At 38.6% G+C, this 19878-nt stretch overlaps 1 protein-coding gene across 3 annotated transcripts in view; it reads right to left on the bottom strand.

The window, feature by feature from the left end:
• Positions 1 to 4718: 4718 nt before the first annotated feature.
• Positions 4719 to 19878, bottom strand: part of LOC121904411 — a 42298-nt gene continuing 27138 nt past the window's right edge. The window contains exons 10-20 of one of the 3 annotated variants that reach the window (XM_042422155.1): positions 19147 to 19197; positions 17624 to 18169; positions 14305 to 14393; positions 13678 to 13881; positions 13322 to 13501; positions 12415 to 12514; positions 11552 to 11683; positions 9252 to 9338; positions 8832 to 8930; positions 6561 to 6593; positions 4719 to 5510 (exon numbers count right to left, since the gene is read on the bottom strand). In XM_042422155.1, coding sequence (XP_042278089.1) covers positions 5480 to 5510; positions 6561 to 6593; positions 8832 to 8930; positions 9252 to 9338; positions 11552 to 11683; positions 12415 to 12514; positions 13322 to 13501; positions 13678 to 13881; positions 14305 to 14393; positions 17624 to 18169; positions 19147 to 19197 — 1552 coding nt within the window. In that variant the 3' untranslated portion in view covers positions 4719 to 5479. Of the gene's footprint in view, positions 5511 to 6560; positions 6594 to 8831; positions 8931 to 9251; positions 9339 to 11551; positions 11684 to 12414; positions 12515 to 13321; positions 13502 to 13677; positions 13900 to 14304; positions 14394 to 17623; positions 18170 to 19146; positions 19198 to 19878 lie in introns of all 3 variants that reach the window. The other 2 variants (XM_042422156.1, XM_042422157.1) reach the window with 2 other exon arrangements.

The raw sequence follows: 19878 nt of genomic DNA, 5'->3' as shown, positions 1-19878 counted from the left end.
ACTTTAATGATCACTTTTAAGGCTCATTGAGGGTTAGCTCCAAAATATATAGCTGATCTCCTACGGGCCTGAATGCAACCTGAGATTCTCTGGTAGGTCATTTCTGGCCATTCCTTGGTCAAACCTTAAAACTAAAAGTGACCGGGCCTTTTTTGTTCAGGCCCCTCAGTTGTTGAATGGCCTGAGATCAGGGAAGCTAACACATTGTCTTCTTTTGAGTCACTTTTAAAAACTCACTATTTTAGACTTGCTTTTTGATTGATTTTACTGTTTGTTTTATTATCTTTCATTGTATTTTATCATAATATTTCATTAACTATTTTCTTATTGTTTTTTAATTGTATGTACTGTAAAAGCACTTTGTAATTTGTTCTGAGAAGCACTGTATAATTAAAGGTATTATTATTATTAGTTGCTGGTAGTCAGCTTCCAAAATGACAGACAATCTTAAAGTGCTGCTAAATGTCTCATTTATAAAGTCAATTAAACCAGGAACTTCACAAAGCTCCACACTGTGTCACACATACTGGAATACACAAAAAAGAGCTGTGCACAAGCCGTGTCCAGCTAACAGCCATGTTTGATTATGTGAGTCAGGATAATGTACTTGTAGGCTGGTTTTATCCTCAATGGTTTGAGTCTCATAAAGAGTCTTTGAACGACTTGAAGAACTGAAGGACTGAAGGTGCAGCCAGTGGGAGACATGTAGCTCTGTGTCATAGGGTCCCTGTAGTTTCCTGGTCCTATTTGTCTAAAAGTCACAAATGACTCTCTTCAGTCACTTTACTCAACCAAAATCTCATGCACTGTTTCATCTGATGTAACTTTAACTTTCTTAGCTAACTTAACAAAACTACCACACATTAATACACAGTAGGGTTTAATTCTGAGAATACTCATTCAAACCATTTCCTGTTTCCACAGAGATATAATAATGGGGATTTTCTTTTGGAACATATTTTTTTAGAACATATTTTAATATATGTAGAAAATGTGGGCCTACAGTTTCCTTTCTTAAAACACATGAAAAAGCTGTGTGTGATGCACATAGATTCCAAATGATGCAACAAACTGCTTGTTGAACCTCTGGCACATCTGATCACTCGTTCACAGAGCGCACACTTTGCATCTTCATTCTTCAATCTTTTGAAGTATTTCCACACAAAGCTGGTTGCAGACATCGTGTTGTGTTTGCCTAATTTAGAGCCTACAACAGAACAATTTGGTGGTGCGCTTTGAATTCATGGTGCTTTGTGTTTATTAATTACAATAAGCTTTCTGTTCCACCAGCATACGCACACAGCTGTTATATATATGATACAGCAATGCACATTGCACAATGTTTGAAATGCACAAGTGAAAATAAAAAAAAGTTCTGTTAACTTTGAGTGATCATTGCCTCTCTAACTACAGTATATCTAACACTGCTTGGCTATTAAGGCTCGCACTAGCAGCCTCTGAATGCTAATAGAATAATGGCTTGGAAAATGACAAATTTACTTGCTTTAATGGACTTTGTTTGTTTATACAATGAGGAATTGTCAAATATAATTTCTGTTGATGTCTGTTCTCAGCAGACAGATCACAGGCTATGAACATGGCATTTCATATTCCTCACAGCTATAGCAAAGTTCAAGCTGCATGCAAAGTTTATATTATGTTCATTCTAATGTTGATTAACAAAAATGGCATTCTTGCCTTAGTAATTATTAGTATCACCAAATAATATGCTAAAGTGGTCAGGTTGGGAACCCACAGGTTTATGCATATTTCTCCTTGTTGCATTAGTGTTGCTTGAAATATGACTAATGCATTTTGACTGTAGCTGAAGTTATACTGTAAAAACAAGTCCAGTTTCTGGGATTCCTGGGATAGTGTACTTCTGTTCCCGACAGGGCTCGATATTAAGGCTTGTCTGGGACAAATGAATTTTTTGGAAGGGCAAGTGGAAGAAAAATTTACTTGCCCCACTGAACAAATGAAAAGTCATGAACAAAAAACCCCAAACAAACAAAAAAAACCCCCAAAACGTATCACGTTATGTGCAGTGTTTCCGCTACAATTGCCTGACCCCCTCGCCCCCCCAAAGGAAACAAATAAAAACAAATGTAACTTATATTGGCAGCATAGTGAGAGTGTGATAGGCTTGCAAATGTTCATGTGTGTTGCATAGACAGGGCTATAGCAGAGGCTAAATACATGTAAATGCTGTTTAGCCACCTCTCAAATTCAGAAATAGCGTTTAGGCAAACTTTCCATCACTTTACAGCTGTTACCTCAGACTTGCTCCCTACCGCAGTTTCTGTTGTAGCTTCTAGGAACACTCATTTTATTTTCCATTTGAACACTGTAGCCTTGTATCAGGACTTTCCACAAGGATATGGAATAGCCAGTCAGTGGGAAAAAGTAGCCAGCTGGTAGCAACATGTTTATTTCTGCTGTAAAGTTGGACATTTTAACATGGGGGTCTATGAGGATTGACTCGCTTTTGGAGCCAGCCTCAAGTGGCCATTCGAGGAACTGCAGTTTTTGGCACTTTGTATTGGCTTCATTTTTCAGCTCCAGAGGTTGCCGCTTGGTTAAAATTTGCTTCAAAGCCAGTTGCTGTTCCTGTATCCAGTTTTCTTTATACATCCAAGCTACCACCCACCCTGAAAAACATCCTAGGGGAAACACTGTCAATCATAATTATTAAACATCAGAAGGATATCAATGATTAATCTATAGAGCTTTATTGAAATAGATTTTAAATAAAATTCATAAATTGAATCATTTACATGTTGACATTGTTTGGATGCTTTCAACTGTTTGTTCGTCTGAATTCTGCATTTGCAAACAAAATGAAAAAAGTAAAAATTATTGTCATTTTTACCTGGACAAGTGACTTTTTTGCATGGACAAGTAAAAGTTTAAATCTACTTGTCTTAAGGACAAGTGCCTCAAAAAGTTAATGTCAACCCTGCCCGTGATAGAAAATGTCAATATTCCAGAAAAATATTAATCCCTAACACACAGTAATGTGGGGTGCTACCACATTGAGAGCTATGCTACTATCGCTAACATGCTGACCATGCTGACACGCTAAATACAAAAAGCATCACAATTTTTACATACTACATAAAATTGATATAGTATTACAATGCACACATGCATTTATATAATGTAGGTTGCAATAAGTCCTCATTCAGGTGGTGAAACTCTGTATTTACAGATATTACAGACATCTGTTGTCTACCGACATGCTAACGTGCTAATCATGATTAGTACCAAACTTTTTTACAAACTACATCATATTGGTACAGTGTTAAAATATACACACACATGCATTTACCCTCTGCAAATTGCACTAAATCTATATCAGGTGGTATAACTCTCCCATTAACCAAATTAATTATTCTGCCAAATAGCTGCATCAGCAGCTGCATCCTGTAGTGCCATATCTACACAATATAAAACTCGGATTTAAACACTCAATGAGAGGAGCCTACTTACATGTCTTTAGTAGAATATAATTCCTGGGAGACTCCAGACACAACCGACCCCAACAAAGAATCAGCACTACGGAGTGGGGCGGGTTGAGTTATTGGACTCAAATACCACAATGTTTTCTAAATCTCGATTTTGTAACACTTGTTACAAAGGATATGTAAATGCATAAATTAAACTTCTACCATTCATGTGCAAAGCTTTTTGTAGGCTATTAAATTGGAAAACAATCTACAGCTAAGGGATGCTCATATAATATAATACCAGAATTTCTATTAATTGCATTGAAAGGCTCAGAAGTGATTCATAATATATCAACAAATCATGAATTAATCATCTAGCCTACTGATTCTTTCATGAATATTTCCTAATTAACTATCATTTATAGATGACTTAAAACATTTGTGACATGTTAACATAACAATAATTAATAATTTACAGGTATATCAATGATTTGTTCATTATTATCTAATGTCATAAATGACTTACTACTGATCATTATTATACAGTGTTATCATGCAGGTAAATGTAATGAAAAGAAAGACAGACATAGGCAGTTTCTATATTGTCTCTCTAAAAATGTCAGTGAACATACTTTATTTCTTCATCACTCCCCAACATCACTCTCTCTCTCACATACACTCACACACAACGGACAAACTATGACTAAATTTGATCTCAAACTGTAGCGACTGAAAGCATGCAACAAATGTATGCAGCTATTGATAATTGCTATTTTGCTACCTTTACGATATGACTTTGCAACATATTTCACAGTGATATACAGTTTTAATAGAATAACCCACTCATAGCCTTTGTAAGAAGAGGTGTCGAGTGACACATGTTGACATAATGTAAAAACCTTTCGTCACCCACATAAAGTATTTCAAAAATCAGTTTTGCCGTTGTACAGTACAATCATTTTTTTGTGTGTGGATCATATTTTTGTAGACTTTGCCTAAAATTAGAGTCTAAATGGAGCATCCCTTTGTTATGGAATTTTCCATCTTTAGAGGTTACAAACTGGGTGACATTGGACTTCAGCTGTCTGTGATGTTTTGGGGAAGGCAGAAAGCGCTCTGATAGAGGGTATATCAGCATTTCCATGGTTACCAAGGTCAGATGAGGCTTCCCTAAACAACACAGATGGGTGGATGACACAGTCAGACGCTCAAACCCAAACTGCTGAAATTACATGCAACATGACTTAAACTGTCCTTCAGAGGGCAGAACAGAAAGAGACAGCATCGGAGCAAAACACTCCGGTGTTTACTGTTTTTGGTTCTCCACTTGGCCAAGTGCTTTCAATAAACATTTTCAGCATTAAGACGTCAAAAGTCTTGTGTGCGCCTTTCTCCACTGCTGACCATCGCTCAAAATATCCACAACACCCTTAACATCACAGTCTGTTGGTAGAGCTTCAGTAACATACAAGTTGTTCAGGGTTCACAAATGTTTATTTGTAAGATGGGAAGTAATACAACTGTTGACGTGTATTTGGTTATTTGGTGAAAGAGTCACAAGCCTCGTTACGGCTTCAGATAATTCACACTTAATACCATGGGCTACAAAAGGTACAGCTAGCAAATGACAGGGATTAGTACAGGGATGTAACAAAGCCAATTAATAAATCCTCCAAAGTCATTCAAACATGAATCAGAGCCAAACAAAACAAAAGCTACAGAATGGAGAACACAATCAAGTACTGTGTAAAGTACAATAGTACACAATAAAGCATCTTCCCTTCAGCACAGTGCCGGTCTCTGCACTGTAAATAAACTACGATGTTCAACACCCACAGGTTAGTACTTTCCTCAATGAATGAGCAGTTGCTGGGTGTCTTGTACCACAGCGTCTTGCTGTCTAACCCATTGCTAGTTGTTGGTGTAACAACTATGTGCCGTACACATCATGCTACAGGCTTTTTTTCATATATGCTGCTGTAGAGTACAGCATAATGCAAGGAGAAGATAGGCAGCAGCCAGGTATCTCGTCAAACAGCTGAGTTCCCCTTCCTGTCGGCTCTGAGTGAGAGAGAAGTAGAGACAGAAAGAGCTGTAGTTCATCTTTGTCATTGAGGCATTAGAATTAAACATTTGAAGCAATGGGATTGCCACTGAAAACTATATATGTGAGAAATAAAGACAGTAGTCAGATCACAAAGTAAATGGCATTCATAAAATGTAGACCACTGCACATATTTTTATGATTATATCTGAAACAGGACATGAGATATGCCTATTGACATTCTAATATTGATTTATTGATTTGATTATGTATTTCTGTTAGCTACAACATTGCAAAATCAATATTTGTTCAGTGGCTACCAGGCCCGCTTGTAATTTTATATGGAAGAATAACTGTAGCACTTTTAAAAATGTTTACTCTACAAATAATAAAATCTCAGCGTTATGAGTCAGCTGTTCTGCTCTCTTTATTAATGATATTTCATTCCTCAGTCATACAAACAGATTCATTTACAGTGGGCACCATGGCTTTGTCATACTGTACAATTTACTCACTGCCACAGTCAGTGTTAGTCATAGAAAGCCTTGCCACTTTGTCTCCGATTGAAAGCTAGCATCAAAATGTTTGGTAAACCCTCTGTGAGGCAGCATGGAGAGTTCAGTGAGGCTTAAAATAGTTTATTGTTCCATTGCAGTGAAAATAGCCAGGAAATGTCTAAAGTTGCATCCTTTCAATGTCAATTTAATGTAAAATATTAACATGAAATGACCTCCTTTTTTTTTCTTCTAAACAATCAGTGCCTCTACAGTATGTGTCCATGTCATGGCTAATCAGTTAATCAGATTCAGGAGTTAGTTGACTATATAAGCTATTAAGCTAGTCAGGTTATTCTGTGATCATCAGAAGCAGAGCTAAGTAAATATACACAAGACGAAGTTCCATAAAAATGGCACAGCAGCGGCTTTGTGTAAACCCTTTCTATATCTTTTTTTCACATGTGCAAACTTCCTGTTAACTGAATATTAGGGATGTCAGCAGAACACGGATGTCCTTCTTTGTCTCTGTTTGATTCACTCACTGACAGAGAACAATTGCTCACTACTTACTTAGCTGCTGTGTCCTGCAATTCTGTATCCAGTCTGGTTTAGCATTGGGTTAGAGGGCAGAGAGCAAAGGTTAGTGAGGTAAGGAGAAAAACAAGTGAAGGGGGCCACCTCATTGTCAGTACACATGCAGTTGTTGGGGATTAGTAGCCTATATCCACACTGCCATAGGAGGGTGAATGGAAGGAAAGGAAAACAAGCATCAGTGCTCTAAAGATCAAAGGAGTGAGGTACAGATGCACTGCAATGCATAGGGTGCAATCATTTTCCGATAATGAACCAGTCAAAAGAGTCAGTATTTTACCCTGTTAAACATTTTTTTTACAAGCACGGGGTCTAGGTCAATAGTAGTTTATAGTAGTTTAATAATTATAGTAGTTTTCAGACTCAATACATGCTCAGTGGCACAAGACAGAAAGGCAAAAAGGTACAAGACATGGCCCCTTGGTAATGGAGAGGGTTGAAGTCATCTCCACTCTATTTTATATGCTACAAACACAACCTTTTCCCTTTTATACCACGGACCTGGAGAAAAATAGCTGAATAGGAAATAATCATGCATCAAATCCCATTTATCGTATTGTCCTCAGCAGATAAACAAAAGCTTTAGTCTTTTGTTCTAATGTTTATATTTTCCTGACGACTGACCTGCTACCTTGATGATATTTTTCTGGTATTTCTAGTTACTGGGCATTACTATTTGCAAAAAGGCTTCATGCTAATAGTTGTGACTCATCTCTCTGGAGGCTATTGTCAGCCAGCTACAGTTAAAATACTGCACCTCATATTCTTTTTTGCTAAGGGAATATTATGTGGCCAATTATGAGAAAGTCATAAAAACACTTAGCCACCTTTCATACTGACAGAGTAATTGGAAACTATGCATCGCTCGTAGGTTCCTCAACAGCAAACCATCAGACCAGCCTGTTGGGGAGTCACTTTGTATGTCAAGTCAATTTATTTATTTTATTTATATAATCACAACAGAAGTTATCTCAGGGCACTTTTCACATAGAGCAGGTCTAGACTGTACTCTTTCATTTACCCAGCATTTCCCCATGAGCAAGCACTTGGCGATAGCGGCAAGGAAAAACTCCCCTTTAACAGGAAGAAACCTCGAGCAGAACCGGGCTCTGGGTGGGCGGCCATCTGCCTTGACCGGTTGGGTCGAGAATGTATCTGGTTGTTAGTCTAAGTTATTTTGGTGTATATATGTTCATTAGATTTCCACTTAAATGCAACAGGTGAGAGGTGAAATAAACCAATTTCTAGGGAAAGCCACATCACAGATTGAGAGAAGTAAGAAAATCAAGGTCTGCCTCACATTACACCGGATAAGGAGACAACTAAACATTAGTTAGTCAGAAGATGTGAAAATTCATAGTAGTGCGGAAGGATTTTTCAGGGAGACTTTTGCACAGCCAGCTGATCAATACAGGCAGGTTAGTTGATTTACCTTATGCATGCAAATTTGTGTATACCCCTCTCCTCGTCATACCTTGGGGCAGAGTGAGAGATGTATGAGTATGCCTAATTTAGGCATTTGAAATGGAAGTTTGCAGTGTGTTTGTTTCCCTTTTTCATAGAGGAAGTCAGTGAGTTATTCTTGAGTTAGTCACAGATTAAAAAAAAAAAAGAGAAGGTGTATAATGTGATTACAGCAGAAAGGATTTGTCACTGAACCTGACCTTTAGCTCCTTGAAAAGGTGTGTTAGACAAAACACATATAATATCTAAAGGTATAAGTTTTCTTAGTCCATGAACAGCCTTCGGAAACAGACTATTCAGGGTCTAAGCTTCTACACACTCAACAAACAGGTTTTAATTAGCTGTAATTGCCTCTGGCAAAACCTGAGTCGAAACTGCAGTGGAGGAAGCGTTAATTCATTTGGTAACATGGTTCATATGTCTATGCATATCATGATGTCAGGTAGTCATCTAAATAAATCAAGAATGGCAACGAAGCTTGAATGATATTTATCGGTGTTTTAAGCACAAATAACCAGTATCCACTGAAGAGGAGAATGTCACAGTGCAGATAGTGTCATTTTCACCTTGTCTAGCCACCTGCCCCAGTTGTGTTCACAAAATAATGTACCCAAAATATAAAGGTTACTGTTCTTCAACCTTTCGTTTGTAAGGCAACTCTTCAAATTTTACAACAAAAAGTCTGAATGAGTGATGCTGAGCTAAAGTAACAAAGACTAAAGTGTTCCAAGGGTGGGACCGTGTTGTTTAACAAGTCAAACATACTGTAGATACAAGCTTACTTACTTGACAATGCTGGGTGGAATGTGGACATACTCCATTGGGATGATTTCTCCAAGCTCCCGCAGACTATTCACATACTTAATCTTACTGCTGAACTTGGAGCTGGAAAAAAGAAGTCATAAAGTTGTGTATTCAGTGATGTGTATTCAGGTGAGTTGATTCAACCGTTGTGATATCACAAGTTGGCTACTGGATTTTCAGTGTAATCAGATTGTTTTCTTGGAAATAGCTAGGGCTACAAAGGGTTTGTATTATGATTTGTGTTGGTGTCAAATTCTAATAGATCACAAAATATGCCCATAGAGAGTTTCTATTTCTTTCTCATATATACTGGTAGCATGGATACAGTTATTGGTAGAATCAAGGCTTCAGTGTGTGCATTTTTTGAGAGTGTTATTTGAACATTTAGTACAACAATGACACCTTATGAAGGGTCTGGTGATTCCCAGCAATGTCCGTATGAACCAGGAAGGATGGACGATGATGAACATTTTAAGGTTTTTCTTCAGTCTGTGGGACAAGAGAAGAAGAAGAAGTGGTGTAAAAAGATAGGCAAGAGCTTCCTTAATAACTTGCTGACTTATTAATAAATATTACATATTAATTACACCTGTACCGCACTTTTAGCTCCAATTATTTTATTGTATCACTAATGTTTTGACCACACTTGGGCTACATCCAAAATCACTCAATATTTAGTAGTACACTGTATTTACCGCCTACCATTTTATTTCAGTGTGAAATTTATGCACTCTATAGTGCCCTCCAACATTCACACAATGGAACAAAAAAAGTATTGTCCATGGCATGTACCCTACTTTCTGCTAACAATCCCACAATACATGGCATCACATTTTAGTGACTTGACAATTACAGTTGTGCAACACTAAGCCTATCAGTGATGACTCCAAATGATGATGATGATTCATAAGTGAAAATCTCAATTTACTGCTCACTACAGAGTAAACTTCTGACTGTATGTTATACAGGGAGTAGTGAATGAGTGAACACAGACGGTTTACAATAATTGACAAAAATATTAGGAAAAAATACGTGAGTTGTGTAATGTAGTTGCTTATGGTTTCATTTTTCTTGGTAAAGTATAAAAGATGAGGATGATCACTGGAGAGTTATGCAATATATTTAATCATTAGAGGATTTAGACCAATCATTAATACCAAACTGAATTACAGTAATTTTAGCTCTAATTTGTTTTGAAAAAGCAAACAAACTCATGAACCAAGCTTGAATTCACTTATTATCTTTTATAATCTTTATGTGCTAATGTCAACTGAGCATGCATGATTTTGTCTTCATACAAACCAACTAGCAACTTCCGAGCATGGATGTGCGCCAAAAAAAGTTTCTAGTTTCCAGGTTTGCTTCCGCGTTGTGCGGCCCACTGAATATGCACAGTAGTGTTTCCCCCGCTGGCCCTGCCCGCGAGTTCCCGCTTGGCCCATAGACTTTACATTGTGATGACGTCATTGATTTTTAAAATCGCTTTTCTCGGCTTGAGGAAAGTTTTACAAATATAAAACCTCCAAGGATCAAAAGTTGATAATAGAAAGAGTCATAATTGACATTGTTTGCAGTTCGAGGTGTCCTGTCAATAGTTTTACAGACGTCCCTTTTTTAATGGTGGTCTATGGGGAAAATGCTTTTTGGGCCACAAGCGGATTTTTCACTACAATACCGCGAGTGGCCACTGGGAAAAATTGGCTGCAATGCTGAGCGATGGTGCCCTATCCAGCTCTTATTATACATCCATGCCTCCGGGGCTGTAAAATGAAGCGGAAGCGCCAAAAACTGCAGTGCCTCGAATGGCCACTTGAGGCTGGCTCCAAAAGCGAGTCAATCCCCATAGACCCCCTTGTTAAAATGCCCAACTATACAACTATAGCTACTTTCCCCTTTCATGATAACTGGACGGGGGTGAATTTTTTTATAATTCTCCAGTTTAAATGTTATTAAGCTGTAAAGTTATGCATAATTAAGGACATGGCTGCTTTGATTGACAGGTCACTAGCCGCTAGGTGACTTGTTTCAGCAACCAGGCTTCATTCAGCCCGCCTCAGCTCAAACTCTTTGCCCATTTTGGATTAGCCGGGAGTTAGGTGGAGTAAGGCACTGCCAAGATGGCGATGGCTGAAGCTGCCCACTTTGAGCTTCAAAACTGCTCTTCAGAAACTAATGGGTGACATCACGGTGGCTACATCCATATTTTTTACAGTCTATGATACAAACTCACCTTTACATTTAATCGGTTACACATATTCATCTACTTATGGGCAATGCGGCAACACTGAGTTAGTAAAGAGCATTTTAATGGCAGATGCTGCTGATTAACATTAATTTGTCCCATTACAGACTGCTTTTGATTTTTGTTTAAACAAAAGTATTGGAAATTCTACTTTAGACAATTCACAGAATATAACTGCATAATATAATATCATTAAAACTTAATGTCTTAATATGACATTTAATCAAAACTGTGGCTCCATGTAATCACACAAGATCCTGGTCAGAGAAAAAAGACACCAAAGAGAATAAAAACGTATTTGAAGTCAAAAGGGTTTTGTGTAAAAAGAAAGGTGGAGTGAGTGTGTGCCAAGTGGGTGGTTTTATGTGGCTGGGGATCAAGAGCTTGAGTTTTTTCATTATCTGTGTGTGTGTGCATGTGCTTTAAATTATAGCTGTGCATGTGTTTGTGTGAATATTACCTTCTATCAATCATTTGGTAGCACTTTTTCATCCAGGTAAAGCCAGGCATTCTCCTGCGAGGTGTGGCACCATTCAGGTAGACGATCATGTAATCTTCTGCCACCATAAGTTCCAGGGTACTAATTACATATCTACACAAAGACAGACAATGGAAACCACTATCAGGCTGGTATTTTTTAAATACATTTCCTTGTGAAGTGAATTGTTTAATAATTAATTATGTATAAATCATGGTTGTCTGTTGACACCAGTATGTAATTTAATTTCTGGAATTAAACAGCATTTTAACAGCCTCTTTTGTGTCACAGAAAGTAGACTATATGACAAAGTGTATGTGAAAACACTTTTCCATGTTCAGCATGTTTGTATAATTTTGGTCTGGGGCTGGATTTCAGAATTTGGGCTCAGCCCCTTATTTCCAGTAATGTAAAATCTCAATGCTACATCAACAATGACATCACAATACATTAATGTGCTTCCAACTTTGTGGCAACAGTTTGGGGAGGGCACTTCCTTGTTTTAACATGAAGTCCATAAAGAAATGGTTTTCCCAGCTTGGTGTGGAAGAAACTGATTGGCCTGCTCAGAGACCTCAACCCATTCCAACACCTTTAGGATGAACTGGAATGCTGACTGTGGGCCAGGCCTTATCGACCAATATCAGTGGTCAACTTCTCTAATGCTCCTGTGGCTGAATGAGAGCAAATTCCTACAACAAAAGCCTTAACAATAGAGTGGAGGCAATTATAGCAGAATCTTGATGCCCATGGTATTTTGAATGTGATGTTCAACAATCACATATATGTGTGTGTAAAATTCAGATGTCCACATACTTTTAGCCATGTAGAGTAGCTTTACTTACAGAAAAAGGTTTTCCATTACATAGTTGTAATTGTCACAGTCGCTGTCTGGTAGAAAGCAAGCTGCAAACACGATGATGGCATTCTGTTCAGCATAATAACCTGAAAACAGACAAAAAGGACACTCATAATGGGTCCCATTTACAATGCGTATGCATTCATACATCTGATCATTGAATTTAATTACAATTCTTCTCTTTTTGTCTTATGTATCTAATTAGTAATTGTGACCCATTAATTCGAGGCCCATCAGTGAGCACTATTGTTAAAATGGCAGCTTTTTTCACAGTCTACATATGGGTCATGGTAAGGGGTTTGAGTGGGAGTTGCCTCCCCTCCACTTCTCTACATTCACTGCAAAGAGGACCTTATATGGGGAAGGGCAGGGCAAAGCTGTGTCCTTTCAAACTGCCACAGCATGTGTGTCTCCAGAACATTTTCAGATATAATTTTCATTGTAGCAATTACTAATATTTGTCTGGATCTGATTTAATAAGTTTAATGTTTCAAATGCAAATTAAGATGAAGTTGTTTTGATCGTGCCTCTGTAAACCACTCTTCTTCCTTTCACTGTGTGGTCAGTGTGCTCTGTAATATCACAGGTTATCAACAGGGTCGGTGGACCCTTAAACAGAATTATCAAAAACAATTATTGAGAGTTTGCCTTTGAAAAATAAGGTGCAAAGCATAAAATTATCAAGTAAATATATGATTCCACCAGACATGGGGAAAAAACCCCCCCAGCACAATACAAGTCAGCAGGAAGCATCGGCTGAAATCAAATGATCAAAGGCTGTGAAACATACAGGATAAACTGGTGTGTCTGGATTATAAGACTGTAGTGTGTGTGTGTGTGTGTGTGTGTGTGTGTGTGTGTGTGTGTGTGTGTGTGTGTGTGTGTGTGTGTACCTCCATGAGAGATGACTCTTCTGTAAGGCTCAATGCACTTCATATCAATGCGATGCTCCTGCTCTCCAATCACCACGCTCCTCCACAGTCTGCTCTCCCTGCCCTCCTCAGCCGCTCTGTGTCCTGCAACAGCTTCACTTAATGCGGCTCCTGCTCCAAGATTAGACTCATCTGAGTCCCCTGTTTGTGACATCACAGACAGCTGATGTGAACGTTGAGTTTTACAAGATGGAATAACAGCATATTTATATTTGCACGGTATTTCTTTTTTTGGGACAATATACGGTAGACAACATACAGACATTTATGTACGCATTTAGACATGTTCGTACAGTATCCTCAGGTGTGTGTCTCACCGTGTCTGTTGAACTCCCTTGAGTCGGCCTCATCAGATGTGTCCACCTCATCAATATTCAGATCCAGGTCATCCCCGGTATCCAAAGCCTCGTCCTCTGTATCCAGGGCATCCTCTGAGAGAAGGGACCCTTCACTAGGGTCCAGTGACACGTTCATTGGTGGAGCTACTAACTTCCTCCTTTGATTGGACCCGATTGACAGATCTGCAGAGGAGGGTGGGTCTAGTCAGAGAGAGTTTGTTTAATTTTTCTTAGCATCTTAATGTGTGTGTGTGTTTTTTTCAAGTCAAGGTGTAGATTCACTTTAGATTATGTGACTATGTTTTGAGGAGCTTTGGTGTTATTGCTATAGATTTAATTGTCCTTAAAAAATGTCTGTCAAATGTGAAAACATGGGACAGAAGATCATTAAGTCACTATCATGGCAACAGAAACCAGAACATAGAGCTGTCAAGAGCAGTTTTATGAAAAATGGAAAAAGGGAACAAATTTCCAAATCCAACTAATTGTCATAAATGATGATCATTCTTTCCTTTAGATTATGAAAATAATAATAATAATTAAAATATCCAATGGTTTAAAAAAACTGAGAAGATGTAAGTTTAGATTATCTAGCTGTTTATTTACCTTCTCTGTTTTCCATCTCCTCAGCTTCCTCACTGGAGGCCATCTTCATCATCATCCCTGCTGCGCTGTCTCCTTGTTGGGAGTGCCTGCTAAGAGGCACAGAAATACAATAATAAGCAATGACATAAATTATCATTGCTATCGCCACTACCACCATAGGCACAGCTACGCATAGTATTGGGCCAAACAAGCCAAAGACAACCATCTACAAAAAAGAAGAATCTAACTTTTCCCATGACATTGAACTAGGAAGAATTTCTGTTGTTTTGACTGAGGACATAAAAGATTACAGAAGTGACAAAGCAGACTGAGAAAAGCAGAAAGCGACTCACTGCTTCATTCCCAGGCTGCACGTGTGGGCTGAGGAAACAATACTGAGCAGTGTTGCTACCTCCCCCCAACCAAAGCCCCTCTCACAGACTCTGATTAGCATAAGGCCAGCTAACAATAGAGAGAAGCAGTACAGAGAAAGAAACACACATGATCATACACACACACAAAAACACACACATTCAAAGGCTTTTTTCTTTTAAAATCTATCTTAGGACACCTACCTTACCCTCTCTCCGTCTTCTCCCACCATGAGTGGCTGATCCACTCTCTGTCCCACAATCAAGTCACATGACCACTTTATTATGAAAAGGTCTGGCGTGAATGTATGCCCCCCCCCCCAAAAAAAAAACAACACACACACACACACAGACAGGACAGGGGAGGGTCATGTGCCCCAAAGAGGGGGCGGGTCATCAGATTTACAAAGTGGAACAAAATAAGTACCATGATGCAACTGCTAATGAGGAACAATTAAGTTGTAGCACACTGTACAATGTACAAGTATGCACATACACACATGGAATATTATTACTACATTTGATTTAGCAAAAATACAAACATTATGTGAAAAATAAAAAACTTTAATCAAACTCATTATTTCAACTTTCAAAGAGGTACTCTGGCTTTGCAGATGCACTTCCATAAAGTTGGGAGACTCACAAAAGAAAGATTAAAAAAGAAAGAAATGAAATTTTCCATTTATAAAAAGCTCCCTCCAGAGCCACAGAAGCCATCGGTACATTTAAAACCAAATTAAAAAGTCTGCTAAAAGCTACTCAGCTCCGTAACCACTGACTACATTTTATCATCGATCTTTTCATGAATGCAAATAATCTTGCTTTTAATTTAACAACCATACATTAGTCATTTCTGGTTTACATTGTGGGTGTTTGTAATGTGCTATTTGTATTTTGTATAATGTGTCCTGTGTGTTTTTTGCTTTGTACTGTTATGTTATTGAGCTGTTATATGTTTTAATTGTGACCTACCAAAGGGACTGCAGATGAATATTAGCTATCAACTAACTCTAGTACAGTACATCAGATGGTAACATGTACGTTTACCACTGTACATGGTCCCAATGAATAAATAAATAAATAACTAAGACAAAGACAACGTGCAAACCTGTGACAGGCTGAGTTGTACTCGCCATGACGAGTAAACTGATATTCATGGGTAAAATTAGTGCCACTGTTTAGCAGATACAACATGAATCAACATTGGACAACGTAGATAGATGACATTAGGTGGGAGAGCTGTTGAGCTAATGCACTACTTTAGTAATGTATTACAAAAAAAAAAAAGATTTGTATTATCAAACTACAGAAATATCCTAACAGAAAAATATCACCTGTTACAATGCTTTTACCAAACAAAAGCATTTTTAGATACATCTATTTAGGCATTGTGGATTGTGTTTTGTGTTATTAGAAGAAAACCCTGGATTATTCTTTTTTTGTGGCTGTTCATAATTTCCTTGTTTACCAAAGTCATATCACTGAAACTGTATCACATTTGCAATTCTGGGGTCAAGCAAAAGTGCAGCGTTGAGATCTACCCACTGGGCAATTATGATCCTCATTAAAGAAAATGTTGTGTAAATAATGTTTCGTATCCAATGCTGTCACCGCCAACTTTACCCCAGCCCAATAACCACCTTCTTCTTTTACAGTTTACCTTTAGGACCTACTGAACCCATTATTGCTACTTAAGCACCACAGTGTTGTGCCACTTTTATAAGCCAATATCTTCTTTTTAAAGACAATCTAAAGAGTGATAAACTCTGTTCCACTCACCAGAGACAACTGTAAGGCAGACCAATAGGTAATATAGTGGTTTCACTTACGGCAGATTAATAATTTATTGCAATATTGTCAGAAGGCAGGCATCACACAAAAATTAATATGTTAATAAGCCACATGTTTGTTGTAGGAGGATGCAATATTTCTTTTCCTGGAATTAAGGGCTTTTCTCATTGGGCTTTGTGCGCTTCCTTAATTGACAATGGTAGGACGGCAATATGTTGGGGGGCACCAAGGGTGGCTGATCAGATTCCAACATGCGCAGCATGGAGGAGAAAGTTTTCATTGAAAAAATGAATAAATAAAAAATACAATTTTGGCCCATAGGAATGATGAAACACCAATTACTCATGGAGCTGATATGGGTGGAGGTTAATGACTCATAAAAATTAAATAAGTCTACAATTAGCTCCGTCCCACCTCCGTTTTTGTCTTATCACTTCTCTATCTTATCCACATAAGACCCAATCACTTAGCATGCTATTTAGCAACTGTGCACCTGTAACACACTGCTTCCAGCTCCTGACACTGATGCCAACACTCTTCCACCATGTCCTTCCTCATGACCAGCATTTATGACTCCATCCTGAATGAGACTGATGCTGGTTGAGATGCAGGTTTGCATCAGGAAATTATCACACCCACATGTAAAGGTCACACCAGTCCCATTTTATCTGTACATCTTGTAGTCTATACATAAGTTGATCCAGTCCTGCTTCTTTTGTCCTCTGTTGAACCATGTTAAGCCTCTAATAACGCACCACCTACAGTATGCAAAAACCTTTGCACGTGCTCATTTATTTATATTGATAGGCCAATCATCGGTGGCTTTAGCACAAAGAATAAATGTTGTATGTTATCTACAGGATTGATCACAGTTTTAAATTGATCTCTGCTGCCTCTTTGTGGTAAAAGGCAGTTAATGCAGCATTTAGCCTCTGAAAAACCTACATAGATCAACTGTTGATCTCTTTCGCTCTCTCTTTCACACACTTGTCATGGATAGAAGCTAACATCATGTTGCAGCTTTTTAGAAAGACCAATGACAACAAACTGACTTTTAAAAGGGACGGGCCTTTAGCTGATACCCACTAATACATATTTTTAGATCCCAGGGAGCACTTAGAATCATAGTACGGAGTTTACTGAGTGACAAAATTGAGTCTGTATAAGTGACAGCTCACCTTGAGAGGAGAAAGTGGACGTATTCCTCTGGCACATACCGCGCATGATCTTCCCTCTCAGCGTGGATATTTGATTGGTAGAATAGCTGCCCATCAAACTGGTACTGCCCTTGGTCTGTCTCATACTGGCTCTGGCCATCAGCTTGATACTGAGAGCACTGGACTTCAGAAGCACGCGTGGAGGTAGAGTCACCTCCGTATTGGCTTTCGGCTATGTACTGGAATGTGGAACCTGGATCTTCCGAGCTGTACTCGGCAATATCTCCAGGTTCATAATAGCTCTCAGCCTGGTCAGCTCTATATTGTACAGTTGTGGCATCAGTTGTAAACTCAGCATAGACATCTGTGGTATTCTCCTGGCTGTTAGATTTGGTATCTGCGCAGGCTGCAGAGGCGCTCTGGTTTTCAGTTCTTTGGTCAATGTGGTGGTAATTGTAGCCATATTGGGTTTGACCCTGAGTTACATTCTGACTTCCTGTCCACTGGTATGCAGCATTCTCATCGGTTGTCTGGGACAAAAGTTGTGATGTCACTTCTTGGTGTCTTCTTTCAGGGAAATAGGGGAGTGTAGATCAGAGCAAAGAGAATGAGAAATTCAGAAAGAACGGTTAATGTTAATGACAGTGAACTACAACCACAGTGTCTGGACTATGAATTTTGAAATGTACAAAATATTTGGGTTCTACTTTCATTCAAACCGCCCTGCATACCCTCCTTAGAATCAGTGGCTTGCAAGATTAAATTTTCATTGTGCAATTTCTTTTTATCAGTTTGTTTAATAGACTTGTATGTTTAAATATTTGAGGTTCACATTAAAGGCACGCTGTGGAGTTTAGTAGCACTATGGTGCAATGCGGGTTGATGCAATTCACAGTCCTGCCACTGGTTTCACAATTTTCCATTGAGCTGTAGGTGGCGGTAAAGCACCAAGAAATGCAGCAATGTTCCAGCAAAAGCATAGAAGAAGAGGACAAGGAAAACTTGGATGTAAACAATGCAGGTTTCAAAATGTTTCAACATGTTTGTTGGTTCTTAAGGATACATAATATGTGTTCTGCTGACCGTAAACAGAAACTTTTGTTGTTTGTTTACAAGAAAACTCCACGGAGCACCTTTAACATTGTTAAATTCACCACAGAATTGAACACAGAATGAAATAAGCTACTACAACTCAGCATGAAGTGCCATTCATTCATATGAAACCATAGTTTGTAATACTTTTCTGCAAGAATAAACACAGTAGTAAACTTTAAACTGCTTCATACATAGATTACCAGTCAAAAGTTTGGGCACACCTTCCCATTCACTTAAATGAGAAAGTGTGTCCAAAGTTTTGACTGGTAATGTACACGCAGTTTAAAAGAATCACACAAAAATAATCAAGATTATGTACTGTTTGCTAATGTAGAGTTGAACCTACATAGACAAACTTTTATTCTCTTATACACATGAGTAAAACCGATGCACACACTCACACACAAGCTTGCTTGCGTACCCACAAATACACGCACTCACACACACACCTTGTAAGAGAGCTAAGGGAGCTGTTTCCATTAGCTGTGGTGGGGCTCCAGCTGTAATGAGGCAGGTAATGCATATTTAATGAGGCGTAAACAGATTTATAAACACACACACAGAGCTCCAGATCAAAGCTCGCCGCCACACACGAACACACACACACACACACACACACACACACACACACACACACACACAAATACATGCACAGTTTGTTTCTTACTCACATATAAACACACACATATGGACATATAATCTGTTTCTGCCTCAGTCACACCGCTCACATTCATTCTCACATCCTCACTGTGAATCTCACTGTCTTACTCACTCACCTACACACACACTCACACTGTCAGTTTCAATTCCCATGACTCCTTACTTGCAAAACACTGTGAGGGTGTGTTGCAGGGCCACATGGGTACAATATCCACCATATGAACCTTTAAACTACCATTATTAAACAGATAGACATACACACAGAATCATTTTGGTCTCTTTTGCTGTCTCTCAGACAGACACACACACACACACGCAAACACACACTTCCAAAATCCGACATCTACCCTCAGGAGGGCCCTCTAGCTCAATTCTGACAGTCTGTTCCGCAATGCTAATATTCTTCTAACATTTAGACACCATTAAGAAAGCTGTAGAGACTCAAAAACCCAACAAAGAACTAAACACGAGTTAGGGGAAGAATTGTTGGCCCGTATTTATATGTGTGTGCAGGGCAAGTA

The sequence above is a fragment of the Thunnus maccoyii genome, chromosome 9 (assembly GCF_910596095.1).
Source record: "Thunnus maccoyii chromosome 9, fThuMac1.1, whole genome shotgun sequence".
Taxonomy (NCBI): domain Eukaryota; kingdom Metazoa; phylum Chordata; class Actinopteri; order Scombriformes; family Scombridae; genus Thunnus; species Thunnus maccoyii.
This window is presented reverse-complemented; position numbering and strand designations above follow the sequence as displayed.